Below are 14851 nucleotides of genomic sequence, written 5' to 3' on the forward strand. Positions count from 1 at the left end.
AATGTTTGAGAAAAAACAATATAGAGGATATCTTTTCCCATTCATTAAAAACAACACAGAAAAGTAGGTATACACACAAAAGGTGATAGCAAGGCAAAATGCATCTAATTCCAAGTGATCTTTTTGTGGTCAAAGTTAGTACCTGGCAGGCACATGGCAGGTGGAATATGGAGAGGGCAGTGCATTTTTATTACAACTGGCTTTTCAATGCAAACGGTGACATCATGTGAGTATCTAATGACCACTGCCACAAAAGTAGTTACTGGATAAATTCTCTTAGTTAATATGATTTTTTGCTCTCCTAATATTCAAATATGCCCTACTTAAAATGGACTAGCCTATTTGGGGTGCTCTATTGGAAATAGATCTCAAGATCCTAGAATTTTTCCTGAAATGACAGATTTAGTTCAGATCATATAACTTGCATTTTCCCTTAGCATAAGCATTCTTCCACTAATATTCCAAATAGTAGCTAGGTGAGAAGGTAACTCAAGGAATGTTTTGCCTACATACGCTCAAAATTTAGAAAGGAAAATGGAGAGATTTAGTTTAAAATGTGACTTATTCCCTAATAAATGAACATACAGTCACAAGAAAGCAAAGAGTTGTTATAATCTCCAGGAAAAAAAAAATCACAGGACTGCAAAAAAAAGTGACCTAACCATCCCATACATAAAGAAAAAAAAATTTAGGACTATATTTCATTCAGATGTGGATGGATACACTTCCAGTGTTACATATGGAATTTATCAGTTCAGTTCAGTCGCACAGTCGTGTCCGACTCTTTGTGACCCCATGAATCGCAGCACGCCAGGCCTCCCTGTCCATCACCAACTCCCGGAGTTCACTCAGATTCACGTCCATCGAGTCAGTGATACCATCCAGCCATCTCATCCTCTGTCATCCCCTTCTCCTCCTGCCTCCGATCCCTCCCAGCATCAGAGTCTTTTCCAATGAGTCAACTCTTCACATGAGGTGGCCAAAGTACTGGAGTTTCAGCTTTATACATGGGCACGAATTTAGTTAGAAAATAAACATTTCTGTGAGATTACTAGGTGATCCTTATTACAATTTACAAAGAATAGAATGACAAATCACAAAGAAAAATAAGCAAATTATCACAGATTAAAATCCTTTACACGTTTTTCTACCCATGAATTCTCTGTTTCACATCTGAACTTAATTGTAGAATTTCATAGCTGACATTCAACACTCATTTCATTATTAAAATATATCAAAATTGATTTAAAAGACACAAAAGGAAAAGCAATCAGCCAAAAAATGTTTTCTTAGGTGTTTGGCCAATGGGCTCTGGTTCATAGGAATATGGAAATGCAGCTGAAGGCCATCTGAGAAGCACTTCCTGGTTTAAAAATGTCAGCAAGTGATTGATAAAAGAAGCTTACTGTAGGTTTCCATGTAACACAGAACATTAGAGTCCAACGTTGATAAACTTCCATGGAGTATTTTTAAGAGAGTAGAGCTTGAATCCTTCTTCTCACTTAAAACCTGAAGTAATTATGTAAAATACATTTGCCTTTTAGAAGATCAAGTCAGAACAGTCAGAAACTGCCAATCAGTGATTAATGAGCACACCAAAGTCACTGTCACATAAATGGATCAAGAAGGAACACTGAGCAGAGCCTCCAGGGACTGTTTGTGAGCAAGCTGATGGCATTGGACCCCCACTGCCTGTCCCAGAAGGACAATGGGTGGGTTTCATCCACTGGGAGCCCCTGGCTTAGCAAGAAAGTCACATCATCTTAGTAATCAGTAAATCACAATAGCAGATCAGAAGAAATACTCTTTCTGGCTTTCATTGACTGTACATTGCATGTTGAGCTCACTTTTCAGAGCAGTTTCAGCATTGTCTCCAGTTTTTGGAATATTTGTTTCATTTTTTTGGTACAGCCATCTCTGTTGATAAATGCGTATAGCAATGGCAGTGATGCAGAGCAAAATAAATACCACAACCGCTATCACACCTAAAGAGAAGGGAAAATACAAAGTCAGATTATAAACTGTAAATGTCAGCCTAACTAGAATCTACCCTAGCACCATTTATCATCAGAAAATTTGAAACCAAGTAATATTGTAACTTTAAGTTTACTTCTAAGTCCATGCAAACTTTAGACACAGAGGTTTTATGCCTTAATTCCAAAGACATCTCTGATTGGATTCCAGTTAATGCCTTCACACTAAAGTGCAGAAACACCATAGGCCTCTTAGGTAATGCCTGCATGGCTAACTGAGTAAGCAGGTTTTCATTTTTAAAAGGTATAGACTGTGTAGCCCTATTATAGAGTGATTAAATGCTTTATTGTTGTTGTGCAATTGCTAAGTTGTGACCAATTCTTTGTGACAGCATGGACTGCAGTGTGCCAGATTCCTCTATCCTCTTAGTGAGCTTATCTATCTCGTAGTGTGCTTAATTACCCAGTTGTGTCCAACTCTTTGCGACCCTATGGACTGTATAGCCTGCCAGGCTCCTCTGTTCATGGAGATTCTCCGGGCAAGCATACTGGAGTGGGTTGCCATACCCTCCTCCAGGGGATCTTCCCAACCCAGGGATCTAACCCAGGTCTCCTGCATTGCAGGCAGCTTCATTACCATCTGAGTGACCAGGGAGCTCAAATTTATGTCCATTGAGTTGAATATGCTATCTAACAGTCTCATCGTCTGCTGCCCCATTTTCCTTTTCACCTCAATCTTTCCTAGCATCAGAGTCTCTTCCAATGAATCAGCTTTTTGCATCAAGTGGCCAAATTTCTATGTGTTTTAATGAAAATTTGATTAAACTGTTATGCTGATATACAGTTGAACTACAATAATGTGGTGTATATTTCATCTATGTCTATGAGACCGAGAGAGTCTTAAGTGATTGTTGCCTCTGGGGGTCTACACTCTTGTGTGACCCCCTTGTGACTTGCTTCTAACCAATACAATATGACAAAGTTGATGGTCTGTACCTGATTATTTGTACATGATTACATGATTATGTTACATAAGACTGTAGCATCTGTACTGTTGGAGTCTCCTTCTTCCTGCTGGCTATGAGGTGGCAAGAGCCATGCTGGGAAACCACCGCATGACAAGGAACTCTATGAACCAGTGAAAATTCAGAAGCTCTCAGTGCTACATCTGCAAGACACTGAATGCAGCCAACAATCTACACAAGTGAAAAAGGCTCCACCCCCAGTGGAAACTTCAAGTGTGACCCCAGCCCAAGATCCCAAGTGACACACATTCATTTCAGGATTGTGAGACCCTAAGCAGAGGACCTAACTGAGATGTGTCCAAACTCCTGACCCATATAAACTGAGGAACAATACACGTGGATTGTGTTAAGTTGCTAAATAGTTGATAATTTGTCATGTAGCAATTGATAACTAATATACTATATTATAAAAATCTGTAGAAATATTAATAACATTCAGTTATATGAAAAGTAAAACATTTCTCATGCTGGAAACGTTTTAAGTATTGAAGACACTAACTTTGCCAGTTGTTCTCAACCTTGGCTACATAGTAGACGATAACAGAATTTTGGGTGGGAGGCTGGGGTATCAGTATTATTTCAAAAGTTTCATGGATTATTTTAATGCACCATCAAGCTAAGCCATAGGGATATTAAGTCAAGCTATATCACATTAGTGAAGAATAAATATCCAATCCATCTGAAACAGGCAAAAAGGAACATTCACTAGTCAATATAGTTTTAAGATGATTGGCATAGGCATTAATTAGTATTCCTAATTAACAAATGTAAGCAAACACATGTTAGTGTTTAGTTATGTAAATCAAAATTTGTATGGCAAAATGAAGTTTCTTTATTATACTCTGAGACAGACTTAAGCAAGTGTGATGGAGCCCAACAAACTTGAAGCTTGGTTCGGTGCAATTGGTCACAAAGATTCCTGAGGACATGCAATCAGGAACTCAGACTCCTTAGCTGAGGCGAGGTAGCATATTTATTACTCTATGAATATTCTTAAATATTTATTCATATGTGAATATTCATTGCTTTCAATATATTTTCCATTTCATGTGAGAAACAATAACAGAGTTACTTTAATTATTTTTATGTTTAGTCATAGAGCTTTGTTTTAAGAGCTATATCATGTCCAATTTTAGTGTCAGGGACCACTAACTCAGTAACAGTGATCAAACCACTTAATTACATGACGATTGTCACCATTACACTGACCCACCTATACATCCAGGATTTTCTGTATGTGATTGATCACCTCTAACTCTACCTTGTTTTTGTTTTGTGAGGTTTGGTGGGATCCTAGAATAACTTCCATCTCCACCCTCTATCTGAAGAGATTGAGATAATGTGAAGAATGCATCTGATGGCTTCCATAACCTTCCTATCAGCAACTTCAGTGTAAATGTGTTTTTGACAAGTGCTCACGCCTGTGTCTGTGTCTCTGTCTATCTACACGTCTGTATCTTTCTCTATCCATCCATCTGCCCATCCACAGCATAGATTGCTTGGTAAGAAATCCTCTGTGATCTCTGGTTTACCAGGTTCGAATATTGATTAGGTTAATACTCCTTTCCTAGTGCTTCCTTTGTTTACAGGGGAGAAAATAAAAGTGAAAAATGCAGAATATGGAGAAATTCACCTATTGGGATAATTCTTTAAACAGATCAAATATTTCACACAAAGGTGAAGTCTGTGAACAATTTTTTAAAAGTCTGATAGTTCTTTCAGGAACAATACACTGGAGGTCTAGGTACTCAGTAACTGACAAACCACACAGCCACCAGCCCCCATACAGATGGAAGGAAGGTTCAAGTACATTGTAGGGTCCAGTAAACTGAACCCTTCTGTCCCTAAGACCTTCTGTGCTTGGCTCCCATGTATCAGGAGCCAAAAAAGATTTCTCAGGGGAGTGCCACTAGAGTAACTTACTTTGTACATCTTGCCAATGATGTTTAGCAAAAACAATACAACTCTGTTCAGTGGTAAAGAATCTGCCTGCAATGCTGGAGATGCAGGAGACATAGATTCAGTTCCTGAGATTGGCAACCCACTCCAGTATTCTTGCCAGGAAAATCCCATGGACAGAAGAGCCTGGCCAGCTACAGTTCATGGGGTCCCAACAAGTCAGACATGACTGAACGACTGAGCACACACACACACGCAGGCAATAAAACTCTAAGGCCCACATCTTTGTCCTATCATCAATTTGACTTTTATCTTTGTTCTCTCTAATAAAAGGGCACCAACTATTATAATCAGCAAAATTTTGAACTTTGGGTTCCTACTTTGTAAATATTAATCACATTTAAGTTGATTTATTTTCACTCAACTTTGACATTATAGTGAAGTTTTCTCATTAAAAATAAATCAGAATGATTTGGGATTAAGACTTAATTTAAATTTTAACAAGAAAGTTATTCTTTTTGGATACGCATTATAAATAATATTTATAGCTTTTATTTGTTTTTGGAGTTATAAGATGGAGGTCATATTCCTCACTCATTACAAAAATAAAAGTAATTGATACAGAAATGGAAATAATGACATTCTTACATAGATTTGATCAGCATTTTAAAATGTCTGAATACTTCACTAGTTGTCTGGAGAAACCTGGTATCTTAATAAATGCAGGCAGATCCAATCTGAGCAGGTATGTAGCTGGCCTAACCCAGTCCAATCACCCAGCTCTAGGAGTAATTACCTCACTTTGAGGTAGCAAAGAATGGAGAGTAGTTTACTTCTACTTACCAAGCAGAGTTTTCAACTGACTCACATTTCCATAATCTAATTAAACAAATTAAAATGTTCTTTGAATGATAAGGAGGGAGAATTGAATATTAATTTTTGAGTCCTACCTGGATAAGTTTTGTTTCAGGGGATATAATAGAAGATATTTAAAGTGCAATTACTTTTACTTCTTCATATATATATATATGAATGACTTATTTAATGGATATCTATATGTATCTACCTAGATAGACAGCTAGCTGCCTATCTCTCTGCCCAAAGATAACCTTGATGCTAGATGCAGTTTTACATCTTTATATTTAGGTAATTGACAATTTGTATAATTTAGGTGCTTCTCCCAATAAATGTTGCATTTTTTAATTTTAAATAAAATTTATTTTATTTTTAAATTTAGAGAATAATTGTTTTGCAATGTTATGTTAGTGTCTATTATACAACAAGGTGAATCAGCAGCCTTCCACTAGCTATTTAACATACAGTAGTGTATATATGTCAATGTTGCTTTATGTTTTATTTTTAATCTTATTTTTAAGTGTTCTGGGCTAAGGGGCTGACCTCTGGCTATTTTAAATCAAAGAAGTAAAAGTAAATGTGTCTTAAATATGTATACATTCTGAGAGAAACTAATGACTATTTTCAAATGAAAAACCTCTTATTATTATAGTTTGGCAACCATCCTTTAAAAGAAAGGAGCCATCAGTTCCATCTACAAAGCTTTTTCGAAGGAGCTGAGTTTGGTACAGTTACATCAAGAACATTAGCAAATGTATGTGGTCTGCCATTGACCTCACAATCATCACGGATTCTCATATATTTTTTGGACTTTGCTAACAGTGACAACAGAACCAAGGAAGAGGTCATTTGCGGCTGCATTACCTCCGATGACAGCGGAGTCACTTCTGTCCGCATTAACTAAGGGCCGTCCCCCATCCGTTGGTCCAGAACGACCTACAGTAGAAAAAGGGAGGATGACAGAGAGTGGAAAGGAGGAGTTCTGAGAAATCCACAAACGTTTGAAAGAGGAGCAGATAATGCAGTGACAGAAACGAATTTGAAACGAAGAACCAAGACTGGAAAGACCAGAGAAGTGAGAAGATGAATTGAGGACTTTGGGGAACCTCTGGCATGGAGATTCTGAGCATAATCTTGCTGGCATGTGAAACGCAGTTGTACGGGGATGGAGATGGAGTGGAAGACCGCAGGGAGCGAGCCACACACCTGCTCCGCCTGAGAGAGGGCGGGTCGCCTCCCGCGCTGGGGCTCCGGGCCCCGTCCCATCCGCGCAGCGGGACGCGGTGGCCACGTGTCCGCGGACGGTGACCTGGGAGTGGCCGCCAGAGCGCAGCGCCGCCTTCAGAGGGACTGCAGGCCCGAAGCGTACCGCAGAAAGGCAGCCGGTGAAGCCGCGCGCGCCGGCCCGCAGCGTGTCCGGATCCGCGCCGAGGGGCTCTGCGGACAAAGAAGCAGGACACACCGTTAGGGCTCATGGGCATCTGGCGGGGGCGCCAGACCAGCCCGCCTCTGCGTAGCAGTGATGAACTGAGCCTCCCTCCAAGCCCTTCCTCCTTTCTTCCTTAGGAAAAGATCCACAGCCGTACCAGAGAGGCCTTGGTTGATGCCCTGCGGTTGTTCACTTCCCGTGGGAAAAAATTAAAGCTTCCTTGGATGCAGTCACTGTTAACGGGAGAATGAAATCCTCCTCCACCAAAGCAGTTTTCAAAATATTTTGAACAGGATTTGTGACCAGTATTCTAGATGGTTGGTGACCTCGGTCTCATGAGGAGGGTAGAGTTCTAGGAACTCCTTCTGAAGTTACCTCCTAATTAATATTTTAGTCTTGCTGAGCCTTCTGAGCCTCACAGTGAGGGCATCTCCTTACCCACAACTGCTGTCCCAGGAACACACACCCCACTTTCTTTTCCCCTCTCCACAAGGGTGATCTCTGTCCCTACTCTATAAATAAAGGCTTGTCCTCACCAACCCCATCCTGATCCCCGTTCTCACCCCAAACTGACAGAGGTTGGTTATTATGACCTAATGAAGAGCTGCGATTGACACAATTCCTTCTTTTCGGTGATGCCTGCCTCCCGCAGTGCACTTGCTCAGTGGGCAAGAAATCTGACCCAAGGCCCCTTAGTTGTAGACTTCAAGTTTAAATGTGTCAGTCAGGGAAGGAAGAATCTGCATCCCCCACAGGAAAACACGTCAGTATGAGGCAACTTTGGCATCTGCTGTCAAACTCCTTCCTGCTTCATCATGTATAGAAAGGCTCATAGTCTCTTCTTTTTCAAACAATCAGTTACCAAGAATTTACCAAATGACTCCCATAGTCTGGACATTGTGTTAGGCGATTTATAGAGGTTATTTCTTAATGCTCAAACCACCCTTAGTACTTTTATTCCTATTTGAAGTTAAATTGACACTGGTTCCAAATAGGAAAAGGAGTATGTCAAGGCTGTATATTGTCACCCTGCTTATTTAACTTCTGTGCAGAGTACATCATGAGAAACGCTGGACTGGAAGAAGCACAAGCTGGAATCAAGACTGCTGGGAGAAATATCAATAACCTCAGATATGCAGATGACACCATCCTTATGGCAGAAAGTGAAGAGGAACTAAAAAGCCTCTTGAGGAAAGTTAAAGAGGAGAGTGAAAAAGTTGGCTTAAAGCTCAACATTCAGAAAACGAAGATCATGGCATCCGGTCCCATCACTTCATGGGAAATAGATGAAACAGTGAAAACAGTGGCAGACTTCATTTTTGGGGCTCCAAAATCACTGCAGATGGTGACTGCAGCCATGAAATTAAAGGACGCTTACTCCTTGGAAGGAAAGTTATGACCAACCTAGATAGCATATTAAAAAATAGAGATATTACTTTGCCAACAAAGGTCCATCTAGTCAAGGCTATGGTTTTTCCAGTAGTCATGTATGGGTGTGAGAGTTGGACTGTGAAGAAAGCTGAGTGCTGAAGAACTGATGCTTTTGAACTGCAGTGCTGGAGAAGACTCTTGGGAGTCCCTTGGACTGCAAGGAGATCCAACCAGTCCATCTTAAAGGAGATCAGTCCTGGGTGTCCATTGGAAGGAATGATGCTGAGGCTGAAACTCCAATACTTTGGCCACCTCATGCGAAGAGTTGACTCATTGGAAAAGATCTAATGCTGGGAGGGATTGAGGGCAGGAGAAGAAGAGGATGACAAAGGATGAGATGGCTGGGTGGCATCACTGACTCAATGGACATGAGTTTGGGTGGGCTCCAGGAGTTGGTGATGGACAGGGAGGCCTGGCGTGCTGTGATTCATGGGGTCGCAAAGAGTCGGACATGACTGAGCGACTGAACTGAACTGAACTAACGGACAAGTGGGATCATTATATTATTCTTTCTTTTTTAATGAATGCATGTACCTGCCATAGAATATGTGTATATATTCTCTAAGTTTTTTTAGCTGGCATAATGTATGCATGCTAAGTCACTTCAGTTGTGACTTAGGTCCTACTCTTTGTGACCCCGTGGACTGTAGCTCACTAGGCTCCTCTGTCCATGGGATTCTCCAGGCAAGAATACTGGAGTGGTTGTCGTGCCCTCCTCCAGGGGGCTGGCATAATAGTCAGCCTGTAAGTTCACCCAGAGAATCTGAGCTCTGATCCAATCTATCATGATGTTGTAGATAAACTCTCAGAGGACAACCTTTGTTTCTGTTGAGTTTGAGTTTTTGAGGAGCACTGCTCTTTTGTCTCCATTTCCTGATGAATATAAATAATAATAAATAGCTTTTATGGGACATGTATCATCCAGTACATATATGCTAGACACTGAAAAATAAAGGGCTATTGTTATCATAAAAATAAAGTGAGCATTTAGAGCAGGATTTAATGACTTGCCTCACGCTATACCACTAGTAAGCAGTTGGAGAGAACTTTTGAATAAGAGCATTTGAACTCTGAAGCCAGGAGTATAACCTCGCTGCCTTTAAGCTTTGTCAGCTAGCTTTATCTGGTGCATCAGTTACAGAAGGTCACTGTCCTTAACATCTCTCTCATGCAACATATGGAAGCTCCTGGTGGACAGTGTGTTTTATTCTTGTCTTCCCCTGCACTTAGCTTAGTGTCTGTTACATAGGACATATGCAATATATATTTTATAATCAAAGAATACATTTAGTCCTATTACCACCCTTCTGTGGATGGTCTGGCTGTTGAAATTTTTAAAATGTGGCCCTCTGAAGGTGTGGTCCGAGAAATTCTGTGATATCTTGTGATTCTGGGAAAGAATGAAGGCAGGAGATGGCATCACCGACTCAATGGACCTGAGTTTGAGCAAACTCCAGGAGATGGTGAAGGACAGAGAATCCTGGTGTGCTGCAGTCCACAGGGTCCAAAGAGTCAGACACAACTGAGCAACTGAACACCACCACCACCACCACCTTGTGATAAAAGATGACTTGCACTGGCTTCAGCTAAGGATGCACGTCCATAGTTGGCTGACGTCTTACGCCACTGAATTTTACCAAATGTCATGGCAACTAAACACGTTCTTATTTGTCATTAAAGGAAACCAACATACTCTGAAGCTTCTTTTGAAGGGTGAAAAAATATGCCACTCCCAAATATGCCACTTTGGCATAAAGATTATTTACTTGAAAATAGCAGGTAGAAGGACACTGATGTCCATTTTACTTCTTGAAAGCAGCAGATAAAACTCCCATGGAAAAGCTGCCCTCTCTGTACTAGGAGGGAAGATGCATTGTTATGACCAGAGATAAGCAGTCCAGCCCAGAGAAATCTGTACCTACAAACATTGTTAACAGATTGTTAAAACAATACCTTCCTTCACTCTCCTCATACATTTTACTTACTTTTTCATAATCACCACTCTTTGTTCAAATTAGTATATAAATACTTGGGCCTACCTGCTTTTTGGGTCTTTAGTTTCCTATGGGGGCCACATGTACATTTACAAATCTTTATGTTTTTCTCCTGTTAATATATCTTAAGTAAAAATAATTCTCAGGCCCAGTTATAGATCTTAAGAGAAAAGAGGTCAAGCATTGTCTCCCCTACAAACTCATGGGGTGGATTTCTTGAATCTTATTACAGGTTGTTACTTTTTCTCCTATCAAACTTCATTTCATAATGAGATAAATTTTTTATCTTTATTTCTCCTGGCTTGACAGAGAGCTGTACCTTCAAGAAAAATGGTCTAACTTTGAGATTTTCAGCAAATGCACGGGGAGCTATTTCAGCTTACAAAATTTTGTTTATGAGTTTAAAGTTGCAAAAATAATGTTTGCTATGGAAAAGACCTCTAAAAAGACCTAAACGCAAGAGGCATGCATTTGCATTGTTATAATCTCATAAACATCTCTCTGACACACATAGCTATATTGGCCAACTCGATTAAATGAAATATCAAATAGCATTATGCATGTGGAATTTTAGGTAGATTCCTAAGTACACTGAAGTAAAATGAGTTTGGCACAACCCCACTAAAGGATTATCAATTAAAAGGGTACTTGAAAGATGACATTTCTAAAAAATTTTGGATTCAAACAGTATGTTTCTTAAAGGAAGACACCCTTGCTTGTGTAACCCAGGACTTTTGCAAGGCTAAAATACTGGAGAAAAAATTACAGGTAAAATAAAAGTTTTAGCTGTTGGACAAAAAGAGCAACTAGATACTACTAGCTTTTCTGGTCAAAGTTTTGACCTGAGAACTACCAGGCAAGGTTAACAGAAGGAACCCAGGACAGACATATATCATAATGAGTTAGATCAATTTTGTGGAATTTATTTTTTAAAAGATAACCTGGCTTCATATCTGTAGATAGTGTTATTACTAAAGAAAGAAACATCAGTAGTATATTATATTGCATTATATTTTCCCATATTTCAAGATACTTTATATATATATATGTGTGTGTCGATTTGAGAATGTGAATATGTATGGGGGATTTATGTGTATCTGAATAGCCTGTCATTAATCATGTAGCTTTAATTATGTTGTGCATGTATGTATGGGTATAAATATACACTGAAAGTTTTGGCGTTCATAACTTTCTGTCATTTTCCCAACCTGAGGTCATGGTTTTCTTTTTTTTTTTTTTGATTGGAGTAATTCTCTAGTATAGCCTTCAGACGGGATGCTTGATTAATATTTAATCTTAATCTTTCCTTGTTATCTAAAATATCTTTTATAACCTTGTCAGATAAATTATATATTAGATGCTTGAAATTCAGTCATTCTTCTTAGCAGTTTAGCTATATCATTATATCATTTTTATTCTGTTGTTGCAAATGAAAAATTGGATGCTGATACCAATACTATTATTTTTATTGTAGCAACTTCTGCCTGAAAAGTTTGGAAGACTTTTCTCTATGGTTTTGTGATTCAGGGATTTTCCCAGAATTTCTGCAGATGTGTGTCTATTCTCATTAGGATCAATAAGTCCTTTCAATCTGCAACTCAGCTTTTCCTTTAGTTAAGAGAAATTTTTTAATACATAATCTTTGTCTTTGCTTTTAATTCTCTTTTTGGATCTACAATTATTCATACTAAGTGTTCTAGATCTAACTTCCAAGTCCCTTTTATTTTCCATCCTAATTTCTGCTTCTTAATCTTTTTGCTTATGGCATGATACTCCATGTCACTTCTAAGGAAAATCAGTGATGATTCTCTTCTTTAGATCATCCAGCGACATTTTGAAAAGTCATATTAACTCCCAGAGTTTATGTTTGTATCTGTATGTGTGATTTTATTAAAATATCCTTGAGTGCCAAGTTTTATCCTAGTTTTCTGTCTTCTTCAATAGCTCTAAATTGATGTGGAAATTTTGTTGTTTTTTCTTCTTGCCCCATCCCCACTCTTACTTTTAGATTCTCTCAGTGGTGGCATCATTGTTTACTTGTATATTTATTGGGATGGCTTGTTGGAACTCCATGGGTTGGAGATGTTTTACAGTATACCAGTCCTGACACTCTGGACAGTGCCACTTCTCTGCCCCTGTAGTCAGCAGCAGACCTGCAGGCGGACTGTCTGACTTCTTATGAAGCATAGGAAGAGGTCTCTCACCCTTGCTTTCACCATGGTAGGAAGGATATGACCCAGTGATCCAGCCCTTTATCAGCTTCAGAAGGAGCAGAGAGAACAGGGATCATCATGTAGAGCAATGTTGACCTTCGCTATGGAAGTCTTGAGTTCTCTGAAAGGCAACCTTTCCCCAGGATCCACAGGCTTCACACACCACCCAGGACTCTGCTATGTCCTCCTCCAGCTGCTGCTGCTGCTGAGTCACTTCAGTCATGTCTGACTCTGTGCGACCCCATGGACAGCAGCCCACCAGGCTCCTCTGTCCCTGGGATTCTCCAGGCAAGAATACTGGAGTGGGTTGCCATTTCCTTCTCCAATGCATGCATGTATGCACGCTAAGTCGCTTCAGTCGTGTCCGACCCTGTGTGACACCATGGACAGCAGCCCACCAGGCTCCTCTGTCCATGGAATTCTCTAGGCAAGAATATTGGAGTGGGTTGCCATTTCCTTCTCCAATGTCTTCCTCCAGTCTAGTAGGCAAATCCTCACGTCTGCTCTCTTATTCACACTTCCCTGCCCTCTTCTGCCTGTTGGGCTGGCCCTACAGTTCCTGGGTTTAGTGGTACAAGTAAGTTGAATTGGGAGTACAAACAAGTCTTATGGTCCAAGCTGCCATTTCCCAGACCTAGGTCCACACAAAGTCAGCATTCAAATTAACAGAACTGTGCTTAGAAACACAGTATGAACCTGTCTTCCCTATAAGCTGACTCCTGAAATCCCATCCTTAAGGATCCTTCCTTTTGGCTCAAAAATCTTCCCTTTAAAGTGCAAAGAAAAAAAAAAGTGGGGGAAACCTTTGGCAAAACTTAATGCATATTAAAAATTAACATATTAGGATGAAAATGTTTGATTAACCCTTAGCTTGAGAACACAGGCATCAACAAGAAGTAAGGGCAAAACAGGTGTACCTTCAAGGTAGGGTAAGGAGGGGGCAGGAAAGTGCTTTGAGTGTGAATGTGAAGCAAAGAAAAGTTTAGGAAAGAGTGTGATAAGGGCTGAGAATAAAGTTCATTTCCACTGTAATTTTGAGTAAACCCCCTTAAATCACTTTGAATGAAAACAGATTTAATCTATTTTTTCTCTTAAAAAATGTCTATGGTACAAAATCTTGAGAGCAGTATCAGATTTCCAACAATTCAGGACATAAACATTCTCAACTGTCTCAGGTATTGCTAGTGTTGCCTTTAAAATATATTGCCAAGGCCACACATTCTAACACAAGAGATGATTTCTGGTTTTGTGAGGAACAAGCATGTTAATGAAAGGTCCACAAGGAAGGGAAGGAGCAAAGAATCAAGGTGTGCGTGAAGAGCTTTCTGCTACCCACAATGAGCAGTGCTTCTGAAAGGCGCTGGCAGTAAACATTGGAATAGCAAAAAGGGTATTTCCATGATTCCCTAAGGCTCTCATCTGCAAGCAAGTATCAGGAAAAGTGAGCTGTCCATGGAATTGCAGGAAGCAATGAAGAGCATTAGAAAGTGTAAATACATAATTAAGTGAATACTGACTGTTGAAACAACAGCAGTAATAATATCTTATGGAAAAAATAATATCCATAAGTGAAGTGCATGACAACAATGGCAAAAAGGGTGGAAGAGGAAGTAAAATGGGAATAAAAATAAGGTATTTATGTGGTTTGGGAAGTGTACATGCAAAGTAGAATGTAATAAATCAAGTATGAGTAATCTTTGGGGTAACTGCTAAAAAAATAAAGAGGTACAGCTATAAAGCTGATACCAAAGATTAATAGTCCCAGACTGGAAGTAATTCAGCTTCACGTTAACATGAGAATAAACAAACTGGTATATTCATGCAATAAAAGACTATCAGGCAAAAAAAGCTAGTGAACCATGACTACATGCAACAAACGTTAAAAAAACATTTTGGCAAATGGAATTGGCTAGACAGAATATAAATATCAACCTGCTATTTATTTTGAACTTGATGAAACAACAGTGAACATCCTTTATTCTAAATAAATGACATGATTAGAAAATGATGCTAAGTAAAATTTTCAGTCTGT

The 14851-nt window shown here is 39.5% G+C and overlaps 1 protein-coding gene across 1 annotated transcript in view; it reads right to left on the reverse strand.

Moving 5' to 3' along the window:
* Positions 1–976: 976 nt before the first annotated feature.
* The window catches only part of LOC138432626 (contactin-associated protein-like 3), a 246906-nt gene continuing 233031 nt past the window's right edge, over positions 977–14851 (reverse strand). The window contains exons 22-24 of the mRNA XM_069574064.1: positions 6959–7189; positions 6617–6688; positions 977–1985 (exon numbers count right to left, since the gene is read on the reverse strand). Of these exons, the coding sequence (XP_069430165.1) occupies positions 1792–1985; positions 6617–6688; positions 6959–7189 (497 nt within the window). The 3' untranslated portion in view covers positions 977–1791. The remainder of the gene's footprint in view (positions 1986–6616; positions 6689–6958; positions 7190–14851) is intronic.

The sequence above is a fragment of the Ovis canadensis genome, chromosome 2, assembly GCF_042477335.2.
Source record: "Ovis canadensis isolate MfBH-ARS-UI-01 breed Bighorn chromosome 2, ARS-UI_OviCan_v2, whole genome shotgun sequence".
NCBI classification, from domain to species: domain Eukaryota; kingdom Metazoa; phylum Chordata; class Mammalia; order Artiodactyla; family Bovidae; genus Ovis; species Ovis canadensis.